Source organism: Diaporthe batatas (genome assembly GCF_019321695.1).
Source record: "Diaporthe batatas strain CRI 302-4 chromosome Unknown Contig00001, whole genome shotgun sequence".
NCBI classification, from domain to species: domain Eukaryota; kingdom Fungi; phylum Ascomycota; class Sordariomycetes; order Diaporthales; family Diaporthaceae; genus Diaporthe; species Diaporthe batatas.
In genome coordinates, this window is record NW_025408548.1 from 3,224,855 (window position 1) to 3,242,745 (window position 17,891).

The 17,891-nt window shown below is 48.6% G+C and overlaps 3 protein-coding genes across 3 annotated transcripts; 1 reads left to right on the forward strand and 2 right to left on the reverse strand.

Moving 5' to 3' along the window:
- Positions 1 to 544: 544 nt before the first annotated feature.
- KVR01_000145 (uncharacterized protein) lies at positions 545 to 2,761 on the reverse strand. Its single transcript, XM_044784630.1, has 5 exons — positions 2,163 to 2,761; positions 1,458 to 2,094; positions 1,324 to 1,375; positions 1,052 to 1,235; positions 545 to 940 (listed from the first exon to the last, which is right to left on the reverse strand). The coding sequence occupies exons 2-5, from the start codon at positions 1,585 to 1,587 to the stop codon at positions 785 to 787; spliced, it is 522 nt and encodes a 173-aa protein (XP_044650094.1). The 5' UTR covers positions 1,588 to 2,094; positions 2,163 to 2,761; the 3' UTR covers positions 545 to 784.
- Positions 2,762 to 7,523: 4,762 nt separating this feature from the next.
- On the reverse strand, positions 7,524 to 8,801 carry KVR01_000343 (uncharacterized protein; the record flags this gene model as incomplete). Its single annotated transcript, XM_044790820.1, has 4 exons — positions 7,524 to 7,574; positions 7,652 to 8,085; positions 8,273 to 8,425; positions 8,507 to 8,801. 4 exons carry the CDS (start codon positions 8,799 to 8,801, stop codon positions 7,524 to 7,526), a joined length of 933 nt encoding a protein of 310 aa, XP_044650292.1.
- Positions 8,802 to 15,083: 6,282 nt separating this feature from the next.
- KVR01_000345 (uncharacterized protein) lies at positions 15,084 to 17,890 on the forward strand. Its single transcript, XM_044786590.1, has 5 exons — positions 15,084 to 15,712; positions 15,772 to 16,061; positions 16,127 to 16,746; positions 16,821 to 16,902; positions 17,065 to 17,890. The coding sequence occupies exons 1-5, from the start codon at positions 15,117 to 15,119 to the stop codon at positions 17,658 to 17,660; spliced, it is 2,184 nt and encodes a 727-aa protein (XP_044650294.1). The 5' UTR covers positions 15,084 to 15,116; the 3' UTR covers positions 17,661 to 17,890.
- The last annotated feature ends 1 nt before the right edge of the window (position 17,891 follows it).

Here is a 17,891-nt window from a genome sequence, read left to right on the forward strand (position 1 = left end):
TGGTCGGAGTGTCAAGATCGAGCTGTAGTCTCCGACTGCTCGTTCCGCACACGGCTAACAACGGAGAATGCGGGGTCGACAGCCGCGGGGTCCAATGCGGGCCGACGAGAACCGCCCCGCACCTTCAGCATTGTCGCACCATGAAGGACCCGCTTCTCAGATCGGGACGGCCACCTACACTACTTGAACCGGCCCAGGGTGGATCAGAGAAGCCCGGACTGGCGCAGCACTTGATCGATAGGGTGGGTGTCTGCGAGCCAGAAAAGGAGGGGGGGGGTTTGTTGCTGGACCTTGACAGGACATGGTGCAATTGGTTGTCTGTGACTGACTATTCAACCACAGTAGCAGGAGCCTTCTTAGACTGTATCTATTATAGATAGGTGGTCTGGTAATACAATGACTGGCTTTTGGATAAAACACTCAACGAGCCTTATACTTACTTATTGTCCAGTTCCACAAGCCTCGCCGGAAGTTACGCATGGTTTTGTCAGAGAGTGACTATGTCCTGAGCTCAGGTTTCATTGCACATACGTCATAGCTTGGATAATGGATCATGTTCTTCAATTGACTTGTGCTCTGCACCATTTTCACGGCGGTAGGGATAATAATCTCTCGAAATGAGAGCCATTGATCTCAAATCATACATTGACCCGCCGGTGCCCAGGGTGCCGTCAACCGCAGGGCTGCCCCTCAGGGCCGACTTCCAACCCAACTCGTCAAATCAATGCTAAGCTCGCTATGCCCCAGCGTCCGGGGCCAGTGGCTGACGACCTTGAGGGCGGATTTACTCCTCAGCAGCAGCCTTCTTGTTCTTCTTCTTGCCTGACGGGGCAGCAACCACGCCGCTGTTGAGCTGCAGGTGAACCACCAGCCTGGTCCATGACTCCTCCTTGTCCCACTCAAACCCAGCCAGGTAGGGCTTGTCCAGCTCGTCATCTTGCTGCAAGGCGAAACTGAGTCAGTAATCATGCGCGGTTGTGAGGTAGCATCCATTATGCTCCGTAAAAGCTTAAGAGGATGGGGGGTTGATGATGGGGGGGGGCAGCCCTACCCTCTTCTTGAACTGCTTGTGGATAGCATCCAGTGCATCCTTGATCGTCACCCCCTTGAGGTTCCGTGCCGTGACCTCGAGGCCCAGTGGGAAGTGCAGGTCAATCTTCTTGACTGGTGGCTCGGTGAGCATCTTCTTCAGGATGTCCCTGTCCTCAATTGATGATGGCGAGGTGTTGACCTTCCTGTGGGCGAAAGCGACCAGTCAGTATTCAGATCCACAACACGCAATTTGCAAGGGGAGTGGTGACGGTGAACAAGTAGGGCACTTACCATCCGGTCTTCTGTGTCTCGGGGGCTATTTGAAGCTCAATCTTCTGCTCCTCTGTTCGGGCCGTGTCAGCTGATGTCGAGGGAATGGGCGTTCTGGGGATGTCGGGTTCAAGAGAGTGGAAGGGGGGACGTACCAATGTCCTTGATGTTCCACACGCCAGGAGCCGCGATCGAAGACATCCTAGGCTTCTTCGTCTCCTTGACATCCTTGCCGGCGTCGACGCCCTCGACGGCAGAGTCAACCTTGGAGAGTGGTTCCGTCATTTTGGATTGGGGTGTTGTGAGTCTCTGGTACAAGAGGCTGAAAGGAGTATTGGATGTGTTCTGTGGATGGCAGGGTCACTTCTGAGGACCCGGGTGATGGTAAAGCAGTTGTGTGTTGCAGAAGGTTGATGACTTGATCTGATGGTGATGGGTTTCAGGGAGAGAGCACGAGAAGAGGGGGAAGCTCGAATAAAGTACAAGAGGAGGGGAAGGTGGGAAGGTTATTCTGGTTGGCCGGCATTGGGTAATGGGCCGACATGGCAGGCACGCATTGTCCAGGCTACGAAAGGGGCTATGGCGTGAGGGCGAGCGTGACTTCCCAAGCTGCGCCGTCGTATCCCCTTGTGCCCCTCTCCTCACCAGACAGACAGCCAGAGCACCTGAGGACTGCTGCACCAACCTCAGAATAGGTGGGCCGGCCAGGGAGGTGAGGCGGGTAGGGTACCAGACAGGAAGTATCTCTGCCTTGCCACAGTGCCGATGAGGTACTTGCATCAAGGTAGTTCTCTGAATTGGGTTTCGTCAGCGTCCAGGCGGGGTAACGGCCGTTGCAGTCAAGTGACCTTTCCCTTTACCTTTACCTGTGCCTGCGTCTCTGCCTCTCCCTCTGCCGCTCCTTGTTGTTATTTGCCCGTGCCCTGTGACTCTCCCTTGTCTGTCTCTCCCACTCTGCCTGGGGGCCAGTCCCGCCGTGCCCGTGGGGTGTTCCTGCAGCTCCAGCCTCTCCTGCGTAGAGTCCGGGACGACATCCATCGTCAATCAGCCCATCGCGTGACCTGACTGACGCTCACATCGAGCAAGGGTGGGCCAGGAGCTTGGCCCCGCCCCTCTGCTCTATGCAGCCCACCTGGGTATGCTACCCTGGCAATGCCGCTACTGGTCTGCTGCACCGGAATGATCCTAGCTCCCTAGCTTGCCTAGCTCTAGTCAGCTTGTCGTCTGGGGAAAATCCGGGGTACTGTGGCGAGTCCAACAAGGACGACATGCAAGAGCAGCGAGATTGCCCCACTCATCACCCAACAGGAGCTACTGCCGCCCTGCCGCCCTGCCCGCCGAGCTGCTGATTGGCTCGTACCGGCCTGCCTGGTACGGAGGTGTACCAAGTACTTCCAGACAGCCTTCCGAGGCCAGATCTCATCTTGCATTGGATTCTTGCTGTCGTCCTCAGATCCGTCATTTTCAGCCTCTCTTTTCGTTCCCTTCTCGCACATCAAATGAGCCTCCTCAAAACCGCTGTTGCGACTTTAAAGCTGACAACGCTTCGGGAGGACACGGAACTACGTCACCAGCTCCATGCACGGCCCCGCTTTTCCGCCTCCGATTCTGGGCTGATCTGTGACCTGTCTGCCACGGGTCGTACCATTTTCGCTCACCAGACGCTGGAGGAGCCCGCGGGAAGGGTCTCCGCCGCCCTGGCTCGACATCAATTTCGGTCTCTCTTCCGGCCCTTCCAGCAAGCAATGAGGCCACTGCACCTCCAATCTCAACAGTCCTTCTCAGGTTTGCCTTCATGCCGTCAATGAATCTGGATAGATCCTCGATGTTATCAACACGTTGCACACGAAGCGCCGAGATATTCTATATCGAGCCTTTTCCTAATGCTTGGACGACGCTCCCGAGGTTCTGAATTCATCGTGCATCCATAACATCTCCTTGGCCGCTGGCAGAGGCGTGTGCTGGCTGACCCTAGCCACCAATCCTTCGGGTCCCAGTGGTTTGGTATCAAGGTCACCTCGGCCCGTCAACTCTTTTGATAATGTCCAATGTGTCCATCAGAGTGGTCATCTTCGGCCCCAATACCAAGGTCCATAGGTAGGTGATCTCCTTGCCGCTCAAAGGTCGTTCTACCAGCACTGTACCGCCCACTGCACTAACATCATTGGGTGTAATGTTGTCGACCAAGGAACCGCCTTAGAGATGTTGGCCTTCGGGGGCCTTGCCGCCTTGTCGAGAATCATGTTGAAGTGGTTGCTCGCAACCTGGAACAGAGCTGTGACGTAGGGGAATAATACAAGATCCTCCAGTGCAATGTCAACTCGGGCATGGCTCACGCATTGAAGTGCTCCCGAGGTCGGGAGGGTGCGAACAGACATCTAGAGGTCTTTATTATCAGGGTCGACTAACATACTCGACCAAAGGACGACGCCCGGGCGTGTTTAACCCCCGCATCCTTTAACGTCTGTAAAGATCCGCTCATGTGGTCAGAAACCCCAGAAACAAAGTAAATTTAGGCTGCCTTCGCGCCCCCTAGGCAGACTTCAAGTTTTTGATAGTGGCAGCCACGGATTCTGGGCCAGCGAAGTCGGCCTGGACACGTTCGAATTTCTCGTATTTGGGTGTCGTGGTTTCGTTTCTAATACCCATACATATAAACCGTATGTGGCGCCTTCGTACAGTGGCAAACGCTCAGAACCAGCGTTAAGAAATCGCAATTCAATAACAGAGCAGAGAGATCACAACACGTTAGCACGTGGCCTCAGCCTCGTGCCACACAGACAAGGCTAGGAGGCATCGCTCCTAACAGCATAAGCCAACATATTATCAACTCGATCCTCTTCAAAGACTAAGAGTTTATATATATATATAGTTTTACTTCTATTTTATATATATTTAAGGATATATATAGCACCTTTATATAATAATAAGTACTTAATATCAGGGCCATAGGCTGAACACCCGCAGGACCAACCAGTGGGTCCGTGCACTCTGCTTATCTTATCAGCCCAAGTGGCCTCCATACCTCTCGCGACGCGGGATTGCAGCTTCGCTGCCTCCCCCATACTATTCCTTAGGCAACTCTAGTTTTGAATCAACAATTCTTCACAGACAATTTGAGCCTTCTTTTGCCATAGGTCGCGAGGACCGTCTCACTTAAAACCTAATATTTAAAAAGAATATAATATTAATAATAATAATTATAATATAATAAATATTTATAACTTTAACTTTATAATAAATAAATAAAATTAAAAAGTATTATTTTAATAATAATATTAATTAAAATTATAAATAAAAATAACTTATAATTTAATTATTATAAAGAAGTTATATAGTAAAATTAAATCTTAAAAAATAATTATTATATAAATAAATTATATTAAAAAAAACTTAATTAAAAATTATCCTTTAAATATATATATTAATAAGACCCTTATTAAATAAATTTATAAAGTTAATATTATAACCTTTATTTAAATATATAATTATTAACTTTAAAAATTTAAAATAAAAATAATTTATAATATATTATTCTTAAAATTTTATAATAAAATATTAAAACTTTTAAAAAAATTCTAAAAATAATTTATAAAAAATAAAAAAATATTATAATAAATTTATTCTTCTTTAAATTTATACTTTTATTATTAATAACTATTAATTTTTTAATAATATAAAAAAATATAATAAAAATAAAAAAAAATAAATTTAAAGTTCCTTTTTAAAAAAATTATAAAAATATATATAAAGCTATTAAAAACTTTATATATAAGCCTTAAATTATTAAAAAAAAATAAATAGCTAAACTAAAAGATAATTATATAGTATAAAGAAAAAATATAGTATGGCTAAAGCCTTGTATATATATATAACGGTAATGGTAATGCCTAAGTAGGTCATTAGGGCCCTGGTACGGAAGCACTAATCGCTCTCGGCGCTGGTGGCGGATTCGGGCATACCGATGTCGAGGAGGTTTCTGTGGCTCATATCAAGACGCGGTACATAACTGAAGTTTATAGTTTTAGACTTACAATATTGTTGTTGGGCTACTCCCGAAAATTGTGGCTGATGTGTCTCCTTAAGTGCTCGCTCTCTCCATGCGACCTTTCCCGCATAGCTAGTAGGTCATTATTTTCTCATACCATTCAAAGTAGACGAATGTATTCATTAAACGAATCTGTTCCACGAAACTGTGACACAGCGCATTGTGTGTTTGTTTAGTGGATGTGTTTGAATTGATTCGGAATTGGATGGACCCTCCATGTCTTTATTGCGAAACTAGGTACAAGTCGTAGGCCATGAATACTCTAGCAATCTCTTCATTGCTTTGCTATTAAACTTGGAGATATCGCCTGGAAATTGGAATCATGCACTGGCCTGAACATGTGAAATTCATCGATTGTTTTGGCGGAACCACCTGGTCACATAGATTCCGTGCCATACATCTATCTCCTTTTCTAGATCCCCCGCATGACTAGCAAGTACGTGTTCCAAGTTATCACGACCATTAACGGGCCAGGCATTTCCGAAACTATCAATCACCATAGCTACGTACCTAGGTACTTAAGGAGCCACAGCAAACCTGACCAATACTACCTCCCTAGGTATGATAGTTCTTCAAGTACTACCCGTTAAACGCAAATGCGTAATTTCAAGGTGACACCCTCGGAAGCTTGATTCCGAATGCTGCACCCCTCATCCCCGAACTAGACCATCATTTCATCCCAACCTCATTGCTTCACTTCCAGGCTAGCTTGCCTTGATGATCCTGCCAGGTCTCGAGCCGGACGTCGCCAGAGTAGGTAATGTAGGCCGAGAACAGGGGACTTTCGCAACTTAGAATGCGAAGGAGCTCATAAGCACACAATAGCCATACACTGATCCCCGATGCTTGGGTCAGTAAAGCACCTGGCTTTGAGGCAGAGGAGATCTGTATTTACGATGAAGATTTCTGGTCGCTAAGACGCCACACATTCATACACTCATCCTATAAGCTTGCAGTTCAGACCCCAACACATGCTCCATACTAGTAGCATTGGTGCAACGAGCGCACGGGCGATGCATGTGGCACGTCACAGATGCCTATATGCATCGACATTATGAACTCAGGGTACGATTGTGGAAGCAACGCTGAGCGCAAGAGCTTGTTTGCTGTCGGTACGTTGAGTCCTCTTATAAAGGGACCACATTATATACTAGTATACAGTACAAGCAGCTTCAGCCACACTATATTTTTCCTTTACACTATATAACTATCTTTTAGTTTAACTACTTATTTCTTCTCTAATAGTTTAAAACTTATATATAAAGTCTTTAATAACTTTATATATATTCTTATAATCCTTTTAAAAAGAAATTTTAAATCTATTCTTTCCTTTATTTTTATTATACTTTTTTATACTATTAAAAAGTTAATAGTTATTAATAATAAAAGTATAAACTTAAAGAAGAATAAACTTATTATATTTTTCCTTTATCTTTTTATAAATTACTTTTAAAACTCTTTTTAAAAGTTTTAATACTTTATTATAAAAATTTTAAAAATAATATATTATAAATTATTTCTTTATTTTAAGTTTTTAAAGTTAATAGTTATATATTTAAATAAAGATTATAATATTAAACTTTATAAACTTATTTAATAAGGGTTTTATTATAAGATATATATATATATATATATATTTAAAGGAATAATTTTTAGTTAGGCTTCCTTTAATATAATTTATTTATATAGTAACTATTTTTAAACCTAATCTTATTATATAACTTCTTTATAATAACTAAATTATAGATTATTTCTATTTATAATTAATATTATTAAAATAATACCTTTTAACTTTATTTATATATTATAAGGTTAAAACTATAAATACCTATTATATTATAATTATTATTATTAATATTATATTCTTTTTAAGTATTAGGTTTTAAGTGCTTATTATTATATAAAGGTATTATATATATCCTTAAATATATATAGAATAGAAGTGAAACTATATATAGTGTAAGCAATCAATTTGATTTTGCGTGAAGTGGTGCACAAATATCTTCTTGGCCCGGAGGCCACCCTCCTCCCACCTCCCCATCAACCCTGACCGGATCTTTCGCCTATTCTATTCCCAGTCAGTTCAGCATCGCGCACCAGAGACGATGCAGCCGATGCAGGGTTCTTCGAGCTTATGAGAATTGTGTCCCCCACAACGTCATCTGTCCAATGCTCAGCTGCTGGAGTCGACCCTTTGCGAGACGGTCTTCTTGACTTCTGCAACCTGATGAATGTTGATGGTTCTGACGCAGCCGTGCTCAACGCGAAGAACTTGAAGAATCTCTCGAGAAGGATTCGAACAGCAGGAAGACAAGACGCAATAATTCCTGCGGAAAGCTCAACGCTGGTCCAGTATACTACCGGTACCCACTCCCAACTGGGGTCAGGAGTTGTTCCGAAGTCCCTCAGGGTCTGCAGGCGGACTATAGTGGCGACAAGCCCGATTCCGCCCAGAGCAAACATGACACCGATGAAGACCTTCTTTTTGCGGGTCATTTGGAGATTCCATAGCATGAATATGGGTAGAACGATAATGGTCACGTCGTGGAGCACAGCCAGACCTGAGTTGGCATAGGCTAGGGCCGTGATGTCCAGGCAGGAACCACCTATGTCCCTATCCCAAAAGAACTGGACCGGCTGACAGGATAGTATCGTAAGGACCGTAACAATGGAGCTTGAGAGGAGAATAAAGGTGAGCACGACGTAGCAAGCGATGTAGAATGGCCTGTATGCCCCTATAGCATTCAGAGTCAGCTATCAGAAAAATGAACAAGTATCTTCAAGCCGACACAGTAAAGGATAGGCCACAAGGTAGCCATATCATATCTTGAAACCTGTAGCCCCTGAAGTCTTTGTTATACGGGCTAAGAATGGGGGAATTTGTTCTTCCGCGGGTAAAAGTCGTATCTAGAAACTGCTTACAGAAAATACGCAGGTACATTGTGACGATGGAGACTTTGATCAAGGCCAGCACAACCACGTATACGATTTCGGAGATGTAGAATAGTCGGAGAATCTGTAGCAGTGCACCATCCTTCAGGCTCCACAGGTGGCTGCCGAAGCCTAATGCGGACACTTCGAGGGAGGCAGCAGGTCAGCAGGTTTCGAACCATTATAGTAAGCTGTGACGCACGGCTCGACCAGAAACCCACTTACTGTATACAGTGCAAACAAATGGTGCCATCGCCAGTGTCACGGCGAGGGTTATAATATGGTCTTCGGCATAAAGGGTTCGTGTCAGAAGCTTCGACCACGTCCGGAGCATAACGAAGACCGATGTGCCGACAAAGAAAAAGGTTACTGCTATGATGACGCGCGTCGACTGAGACTCGTCGGAGAAGCCGCATGTTACAGCAGTAACACGTGAGATGTCTGCAGCGTCTCTGTAAACAATTACACATTCGAGTTTGGAGCAGAAGGGAGCGCTGAGAGGTCTCTGCTCAGCGCCCATGAAATCCACATACCAAGACGCCCCTGCATCGTGCAGTTGGCGACAAGACAGTCGTTGATCTTGTCCTGCAAGACCGAGCTCGAGCATTGACAGGACGTGTCTCCGAGGGAGCAGCCAGACCCAGGGATGGCTTCGAGGAGACAGTTGAGCTGCAGGTACGCGGGTCAGTGTGAGTGACAGCCAATGCGGGTCTGCGACCTATCGTGCGCAAGGATCCACGGGGGCATACATACTCCGCAAGCAGGCACGTTGCTCGGAACTGCCTGCGTCTGAGCGGTAGCCTCAGGAGCCCCGAAGATGGCAAGCCAGAGCAGGACCAGGCCGCAAATCCTGACAACGGCGACAAACCCCAGAGCTGCCCTGCAGGTCGAAGTCGCCATTGTGTTTGCATGAGCGAGAATGTTGACGACCGGAACACAACGGACGTGCGTTGGGGAGTGTATATGCAGGATCCGAAATACTGTATATATTGACAGGCCAACTGTGAATGGGAATCTGCTCTCAAGTGCCGCCGCCTATGTGACGGTCTCACCTTTCGGCACCTTCTCCCGGGGGGCGCGAATCGGATCAGGGGCCCGCTCAACAAATTCGGTTCAGCGAAAAAGCTGCTGAAACCAGACACCCTGGCGAGCCTCTATCGCCTGGTTCGTTGCTGGGGCTCGGCACGTAGCTGGGCCAGAACGAATAAACGCTGAACCCTGGAAATCTGGAATGTAGCGCGGAACTCGATCGAAAGCTTAATTCAACTCGTTACAGCGGTCCAAAGTCAAAGGGTGTCTGACAGGTCAGGAAACCACGAGACGCTGGTAGGCCGACTGACGTGTTGGAAGGCATGCCGTCGCATGAAACAGCCTCGGGGCATGAATGACGAGAACTGGAGCTAGGCGTCCTCGTCGCCGCTGGCGACTTACAGCTAGTATATGCGAGCTCTCGTTTTATATATGCAGGCGCCGCCGCCCAATGGCGGCACATGCACTGAGGCGGGATGTCTTAAGTAACCTTTCTCACCCTGAAATGCAATGCATCAAGAGACGGAGTGCGGAAGGTGGAAAGAGGCGTCAAGAGACTTTCACCGGCGTCCGCGCCGAGCACGGCAATTGATTTATAGGCCTTGACAGTGGTGGGAGAGCAAGGCGTCCTGTATCATCCGAGCTGCTGAGGTCGTCCAATCTTCTCACTGGCCTACCATAACAGGGGCTCTGCGTTGGCCCTCGCCCTAGTAAAGGGCCGGAACAGATCTTGGGCTCGAAGCTTCCGAGTGGCGGTTCGGCGACTTGGCCCAGCCAGACTCGAATGTGACGACCAATGGCAGCATGGCTCGGTCCAGGCTCAGACATGTGTTGAGCGCGCACAGATGCTGACCCGCTTCAGATCTCCCCGTATGCGGTCGTTCGAGAGTCGTCTGTATGCCCATGATACACGATCTAGTCTTCCGACCGTTCTGCGCACCTCCCATTCAGGGCCCAGTGTAATGCACGCTCCGAGTCCGGCGTCATGGTGGTGGTGTGGAAGGCACAGCAGCACCTGGGTGCGTACTTGGTAGGCAGGACTTCTTGGACTGGTCTACATACCTACCGTACCGCGCCCCTGGGGGTTTTTGAAAATCGTCTCCACCCTATTACGGTCTGGCGACGGCTATAACTGCCAACGGTTCCTTCCTTCCTTAGTAGTTTCTAAGCAAGAAGGAGGTCTTGAAGTAAGGAATGGGGTTTTTAGCAGGCCTGGTCTTCAGATTCCTCAACATCAAGCTTTTGCCTCGGCGTGAAGACTGGCCGAGAGAGAATTCCTCTCCCATTCCTCTAATAGTCTTCCCCTCTAGAATAGACCCCTGACTGGCCCTACGTGCTTGCTTACGTATTGTGGCCCCTGGTTAGGTTCCTTCCCCTTGTATTCTGGGCCTTTGGGCGAAGGTCTTGAGGGAAAAGGGAAGGTTTTGAAGAATCCTCTGGTTTTGAAGAATTCCTAGTCTTGAAGAAAAGTACTGATGTACCTTATAGCCGTCGCCAGAGAGTATTAGTAAGGAAACAGTTCTAAGGTACCAGGGACTGCCTAGGGTACCGTTTTGAAGCGGAAGGGACGGTCTAGAGACCGTATTCAAAAACCCCCTAGGGAGCGCTATGGTAGGTAGGTACGGGAGCCAAGACAACAGTGCGTGATGTGCTCCAACGGGCCGACACCACCTGCATATGCACAGTCGCCCTGGCACGTTACCACCCTCTGGTGCTACCAAAAAGCTGCTTTGGCATCTGGGCGCGAGGTCCCCACTGGATCTACGAGAAGCGGTTTGATCTCCCTGGTCGGCACACGTCAATTCCATGGTTATATTAAGCGACGTCTGATCTTCACTTGACACTTGGTACCGCGTTGTCTGTGTGGCCTCGTTCTATCACGGCGTAAGACCTTGTCGATCGCGATGCAGTGTCATAACATTCAAAGCTATAGCGATCCGAGACTAGCTTCAAAGTCCCCGGATCCCCAACAGTCGGTCAAGTCGATACAATGTCATAGTTTGATATTCAAGGTAAGGCCCTGCGAGCTTGGGCATTTGGAAAGACGTTGGCTTTCGAACTGATAAGAGCCGGGCTCCTAATACATGTTTTCACAGCTGTTGACGGCTGATGGTTGGTGTGGGCGGCTCCGCTCTTGAATTTACTTGAGTGATTGCGAGTGGAATTCGCACACTGCCAGTGAGCAAACACCTTCCAAACTGGAACTGGAGCCAAAGCAGTTATTGCGTATCCGCCACACCTGACGGTGAGCGTTTCTCTCCAGATGTCAGTTATTTCGGGAAATGTAATTCGTCCTCTAGTATTGATCGTAAAGAGAGGGTGGTAGGTCCAAACCGTTGAATCTTGAAAAGTTTCACATCATTATGAGCTCAGCGGACCTGACGAGAATGAGCCTGATACGATGCTAATGATGGAGTTGTCTGAGCAGGAAAAGAGTTCCATTAGACACTGCTTCTAGTCTCCTGCTGTCTAAGTCTCCAGATCTGGATTGTACATGATACAATTGACCAAGCTGGTGCAGTCTCTCTAGTGACCTGACCAGCACTGCAACGTTCTAATTTCGATTGGGATGAGAGACAGTCTTGGCTGGGAATGTGATATCGTAGGCACACGTGTGACATGTACCTAGGTAGTTACGCATCTGCTCAATGCAACACGGGCATTTGTGATGGAGGCGAGTGACATACATCGAGCCCTGCAAGAAGACGAGCAGATTGGTTTAAATAGCAAGAACACCACATCCAATCTGGGGTCCTAAGGAGCCATATTTCAATTCCTCATTTAGTAAAACACGTTGCACCACTGCCCCGAGACAGAGTTCGAGGATCTTCAGTCCGGGCGTTACATGTATAGGACCTCGTTTGCACCTCTGAGGAATCAGATGAACAGCCACCGATGCGGCTCATGTCCGAGTAAGTGGAATGCATTTTGTTGTTCAGCCAAACCATAACCCACTCGACCCCCAGGGTTGTTTCCTCCCCCACTTACCTCCGGCACTTTGCGTGAAACATGGAACAAGATTGACGGGATCAGTGGGTCCGCCCCCTATGGTTTGAGATGAGGGGCTGGAGGCAGATGCGGAGCATTTTAAGTTTACGTCTCGGTCGAGGACGTCGGAAAAGGAAATATGCCTTAACCTCTGGCTGTGACGTTTCCTCAGTCCTCTTGGATCGAATAGGACAAGGAACGAGAGACTCAGTAATCTGGGAATCTGTATCAAAACGGAACGGTTGTTGCAAAGCCTCGGCGGATGGCGTGTCATTGTAGAGCCGAAGAGCTTGACTGGGCTGCCCGGCTGCTCGGGAGGTCGCCTGCTCAAGTGCTGTAGCACGCCGATCCGCTAGGCGCAGCTCGCTCCGTACTCTCTGCGACGAGCCGGCATGCTGTGGTAGTTTCATTGGTGGACGGACATTTACCAACCCGAATCGGCAAGGCGCGACGGCAGCATTGTGGCCTTCACCATTCAAGGACACAAAAAGCCTCCGATCCCCCCACTTCAATGTTGGCCATGCGCAGCGTGAGACTCCGCACAGGAGACTGCAAACCGGCATTTGGGGTCCAGTCCATGACTGCAATGACGGAACAATTTACTGTAAACCGTCCTGACAGAGAATAGGGGAAAGCATGGGTCTACAAGGGGAAGATTGTGTTCAGGTGGGGACGTGACGGGGAGGGTTGCATGCCACTGTAGGACCATACGCAGCTGGGTAGTATTATAAAACCTGATGTCTTGGCTCAGGAAAGCTCGCAGTGTATTGTCGTTCTTGTGTAGTCATTTGCGTTCGCTTACGACATTTCCCAACTTCACTGTTGTTGACTTGTTGCTCGCCAACAAGATGAAGGGTCTGGTATCCTTTCTGCCATTGCTGGCTGCGGCCACTGTTCGAGCTCTCCCTGTCGCAGGAAATACGTCTTCTGGGACCGCTGCGGGATCATTCGCCAAGACGGACGGCTTGTTTTTCAACATCGACGGAGAGACGAAGTACTATGCCGGGACCAATTGCTACTGGTGTGGCTTCTTGACATCGGACGAGGACGTCGACAAAGTCTTCTCAGATATGGCCTCTGCCCAGCTGAAGATCATCCGAGTGTGGGGATTCAACGACGTCAATGAGATACCAGGAGATGGTACTGTGTACTACCAATATCTCTCAGCAAATGGTAGCGAGATCAACACGGGAGCAAACGGTCTTGAGCGGCTGGATGCTGTTGTCTCTGCAGCCGAAACACATGGACTCAAGCTTATAATCAACTTCGTCAACAACTGGAATGACTATGGAGGAATCGCAGCTTATGTCAAAGCCTTTGGCGGCTCGGCTACGACGTGGTTCACCGACGAGGCTTCTCAAGCTCAGTACCAAAAGTACATTGATGCGGTTGTCAGTCGATACAAGGAGTCAACTGCGGTCTTTGCTTGGGAGCTGGCCAACGAGCCGAGATGCAGTGAATGCGATGGGTATGTTGCTAACCTTAGGTTGTGCCTTGGACCACATGGATGCTAATGTGTTACAGCTCTGTTATTTACAACTGGGCCAAGAGTACTTCAGAGTATATCAAGTCTTTGGACTCCAACCACATGGTCAGCATCGGTGATGAAGGCTTTGGCCCTGTAGCTGGAGGAGACGGCAGCTACCCTTTCCAAACGTCGGCTGGCGGCTATACCTGGGCCGACAACATGAACATCACCACTCTCGACTTCGCTACTTTCCATGTATATCCGGACAGCTGTAAGTTATCTCGATCTATGTTCTGGATTCCATTTTGCATTGCTAATTCGCTATGTAGGGGGCCAACCATACGAGTGGGGCAGCCTGTGGGTATCAACTCACGGAGATGCCTGCGCAGCTGCTGGGAAGCCATGCATGATGGAAGAATACGGAGGAGAAAATAACTGCACAATCGAGAACCCGTGGCAAAATGTTGCCTTGAATACCTCTGGTATCGCCGCAGATATGTTCTGGCAGTACGGGGATACTCTCCCAAGTACTGGTAGCCAAACCTCTCAAGACGGGAACACTGTATTCTACAAAGAGGGCAACTGGGACTGCATGGTTACCGACCATGTCAAAGCTATCAATTCCCTCTACCCTTAAGAATTTCAGGAGGGACTAAAAGGTGGCCACAGGGCATGATGCAACCTTGACGCGGCGGATTTCAATGTAAATATTCTAGCGCCACATGCAATCCTTGCATGGGAGTTATACGGAAGCACTGGGCTGAATGTATGTACCAAATTCAGCCAAAATGAGGCAGCAAACAGTGATTGGCATCAGCCAAGCCCTCTGCGGAGAGACTTTCACGGCTTCGAGCCGACCTAGATGTACATATGTACCTAGGTATGCACCCAGCAACAGTGATGGTGAGGCTCTGAGCCTGAAGCGTATGATTTGCGATCTGTAACACAACCCACATCATTTGGGATCCCAAAATGCGAGCTTCTGCAGATTTGCAAGCCCGAACATGAGATAGTTCGGCATTGGCGTCGTACCGAGCTCACTGCAGTGCCAAGATTGGACGTGGTGTCTCTCTACTTGCTAGGATATCATCTAGAGCGCGCAGCGATTCAACGAGGATTGGCTAGCCAGAGTCGCAATTGTTGGGGCTACTGCACTGGGAAAGCCTCAATCCAACCGAGTTGCCAATTGGCAGCGCAGCTCAGATGCAGAGATGACAGCCTGCATTTCCAGAGCCTGGTGCCAAATGCGGTTCCCCGCTACTTGTGCCACATTTAATGGGCACTTGTTGTTCGCAAACTCTCGCCCTTCCTGTTCCCCAGCAGTCGTGCTTTCATTCATCCCCCTTCTTCATGTCTACTTGTCCACCAGAAACAATGGCAGATATGCGTGTAAGGGCCTCGATCCAAGCCACTGTGGCGTTGGGACAAAAGCTTGCTAGCCTCTTGCAGACGCTTATCGAGCTAAATCCCAGTAGTCAGAGTGACCTGAAGGACGTGCATTACGACGTCGAGGCCACGTCTGGTACTCTCCGGCAGATACTGGACTTGTACGCCTTGGAACTCGAAGGAAGTAATGGGTCAGAAAGAGACACAAAGTCGCTTGTTACATCGGCATACCTGGATGAGATTGAAAAGTTGGCTGTCAATTGTGGTTTGATCTATAAGTCTGTCATACTCGTGGCCCAGAAGGCTGGTGCCCGAGGGGGCTCAAAGGAAGACGACAACAAAGCTTCAAGCGTAGAGAACCTGAAGAATGAGCTGCTCACCGGCCCCATTCCTGACCCAGGCTCGATCAAGTGGACCAAGCTCGTCAAGATAGCCACGGCATACGACCAACGGGAGTGGCTGGAACCTCGTTTCGAACGTCTCCAAGAGCAGTTGCAGTGGATTAGGACGGGACTGCTGATTCACCTACACATCTTCAAACTCGCACTGCTACAGAATGGGTATTCTATCAAGCATACACCTCTCCCTTTGGAATGTCACTAATCATGTACACACGCAGATCTGTCGAGCGCAATACAGGCGCTTTCGAAAACGAGCTCATCTACAGAAGCTCAATCCAGCTGCTCCGACGAAGGCAGGTGAAGTTCACGAAGAAAGCTGCCAAGAAGCAGGAAAAGGCACAAAGACAATGGGAGCTACGGAGGCAGGCGGAGAAATCCGAGACCGCATCAGTGGCGAGTGACGCGAGCTCGGTCAGGTCTTCAATCACCACTAGCACGGTCGTCAACAGTGAGAACTTGCCCAACGGAGGGTCGGCAGTGGCTAAAAGTTTCGAGACCGTGGCTTCAGGTAAGTGACCTTAGAAGCGCCCAATTCCTTTGAGGAGTGTATCAACTGACCGGCTCAACATTCAGGCAATATGGGTCCTTTCCCGGAACACGAGGACGAACAGAAAAGCCACGTCGACGCGAAGCAAGGCGGGGCTAAGCATTTGACTAGCGATAAGGTGAATGCCGTGGAAGCTCGCAATGACAAGCGCAAGATACCGCGGTCATTTACCTGGGATGGCCGTTTGACTTCTGACCTCCCTGCATGGCTATTTGATGTCAAGCAACGAGTCTTCGGGTCAGACGATAAGTTCAAGACCGATTGGCCAAGTAACAGCCTCGAGGCTTGGATATTTCATGACTCAACTCCTGGGAACGCCCACACCAGGCTGCCATTTGGCCACAAGCGCCTACAGTACGGTCTGAGCAAAGTCCTGAAGGACGGAAAGAACAAGAGTTCGACATGGAACCGCTATCTCGAGATGAGCAATTTTAGACGCACCGGTCTCGATCATATCGTTGATGAAGCAAATCGACAGCAAAGCCGTGAAAGGGTCTGCATTGCGTTCCAGGAATATGGCAAGGGATGGGCTGAATCTTTCATGGTGGTATTCTTGTCAATCCGCAAGGAGCCGAAGACCATTTCTTTCAAGGACGCCATAGGACGCCACTACACTCTTCCATTCGAGACCTGTCGGAAATGGGACGTAAGTATCTTCTTTTTCTTGAGAGACAACCGGCCATTTTAAGAAGAGCGTCGAACTTACTAGATCATGTCCAGTCCATGAAAGAAACTCTCATTCAGGCCTTCAATCATATAGATGGGATCGGGCCCCATGTTATCGAAGGCCATTTCGATCTCCGTAAGTGTATCCAGCAGTCTCCGCCCCATTCATTGGTGCATTGTCATCTATGATTCCGTCGAACGGCTGGCATCACGACAACAACAACCGTTAAGAACAGAGTCTCTCAGCACGCAGATGTTGACTCCAGGAAGGACAAGGCAGATTGCTGACTTTAAAAAGAAAATTCCAACGGCGACGTCATTCTCCCTCATCTCTGGAACACTACAATCAAGCCTGGTGATGCCATCACTATGAGCATGTGGCCTCCGAGCATTCCCGTGCGTGGCTTCTACGGCCCGCCGCCATTCGTTCCAACTCATCTCAACGGGAGCGAAGCTGTGCATGCGCGGATGGCCAGGTTTCGCCATTTACAGCAGTTGAGGATGAATGCGATGAGACAGCAGGGACTCCTGGGGCCGCCACCCGTATTCCCACCTCCCGGGCCAAGGCCGCCAATGATATCTGGAGCTAGAGTTCCGCCGCCGCCACCTGGTACCCGCAGAATCCGCCCGCGCGAGGTGGACATCATCAGCGTGAGCTCGGTGTCTGAGTACGACATTAGCGAGAAGGAGGACCAGCAGCTGATGTTTGTTGACTTTCTGGAGGAGCTCGAGAAGAGCGCCAGTGTCACTGTCGCTGACCTCCTCGGGAAGTTTACGACCATGAAAGATGTCACCCATGAGGACAGCCTGGGCGACTTGCTGAACGCGGATTCGGAGTATGACTCGGACGGTTCCACGTCGACCAGTTCTTCATCCGAGATACTTGATGATTGATGACGCAGTTGTCGGGCAAGCGAGGGACAGTATCTCAAGTCATTTTCGGCAATTTATTTCTTTTGTTCGCAACTGTCATGATAACGCTGCTTGAATCCCATTTATCTCATTCAACAGGGGCGTTTTCGCTGTAGGTTAGTCTCTTAGAAGAACTATTCAGGTCGAGACTTTCAAGCGTAGCCCGCCCTAGGACCTTAACAACTCTTCAATACAATATCAACGTTATCACAT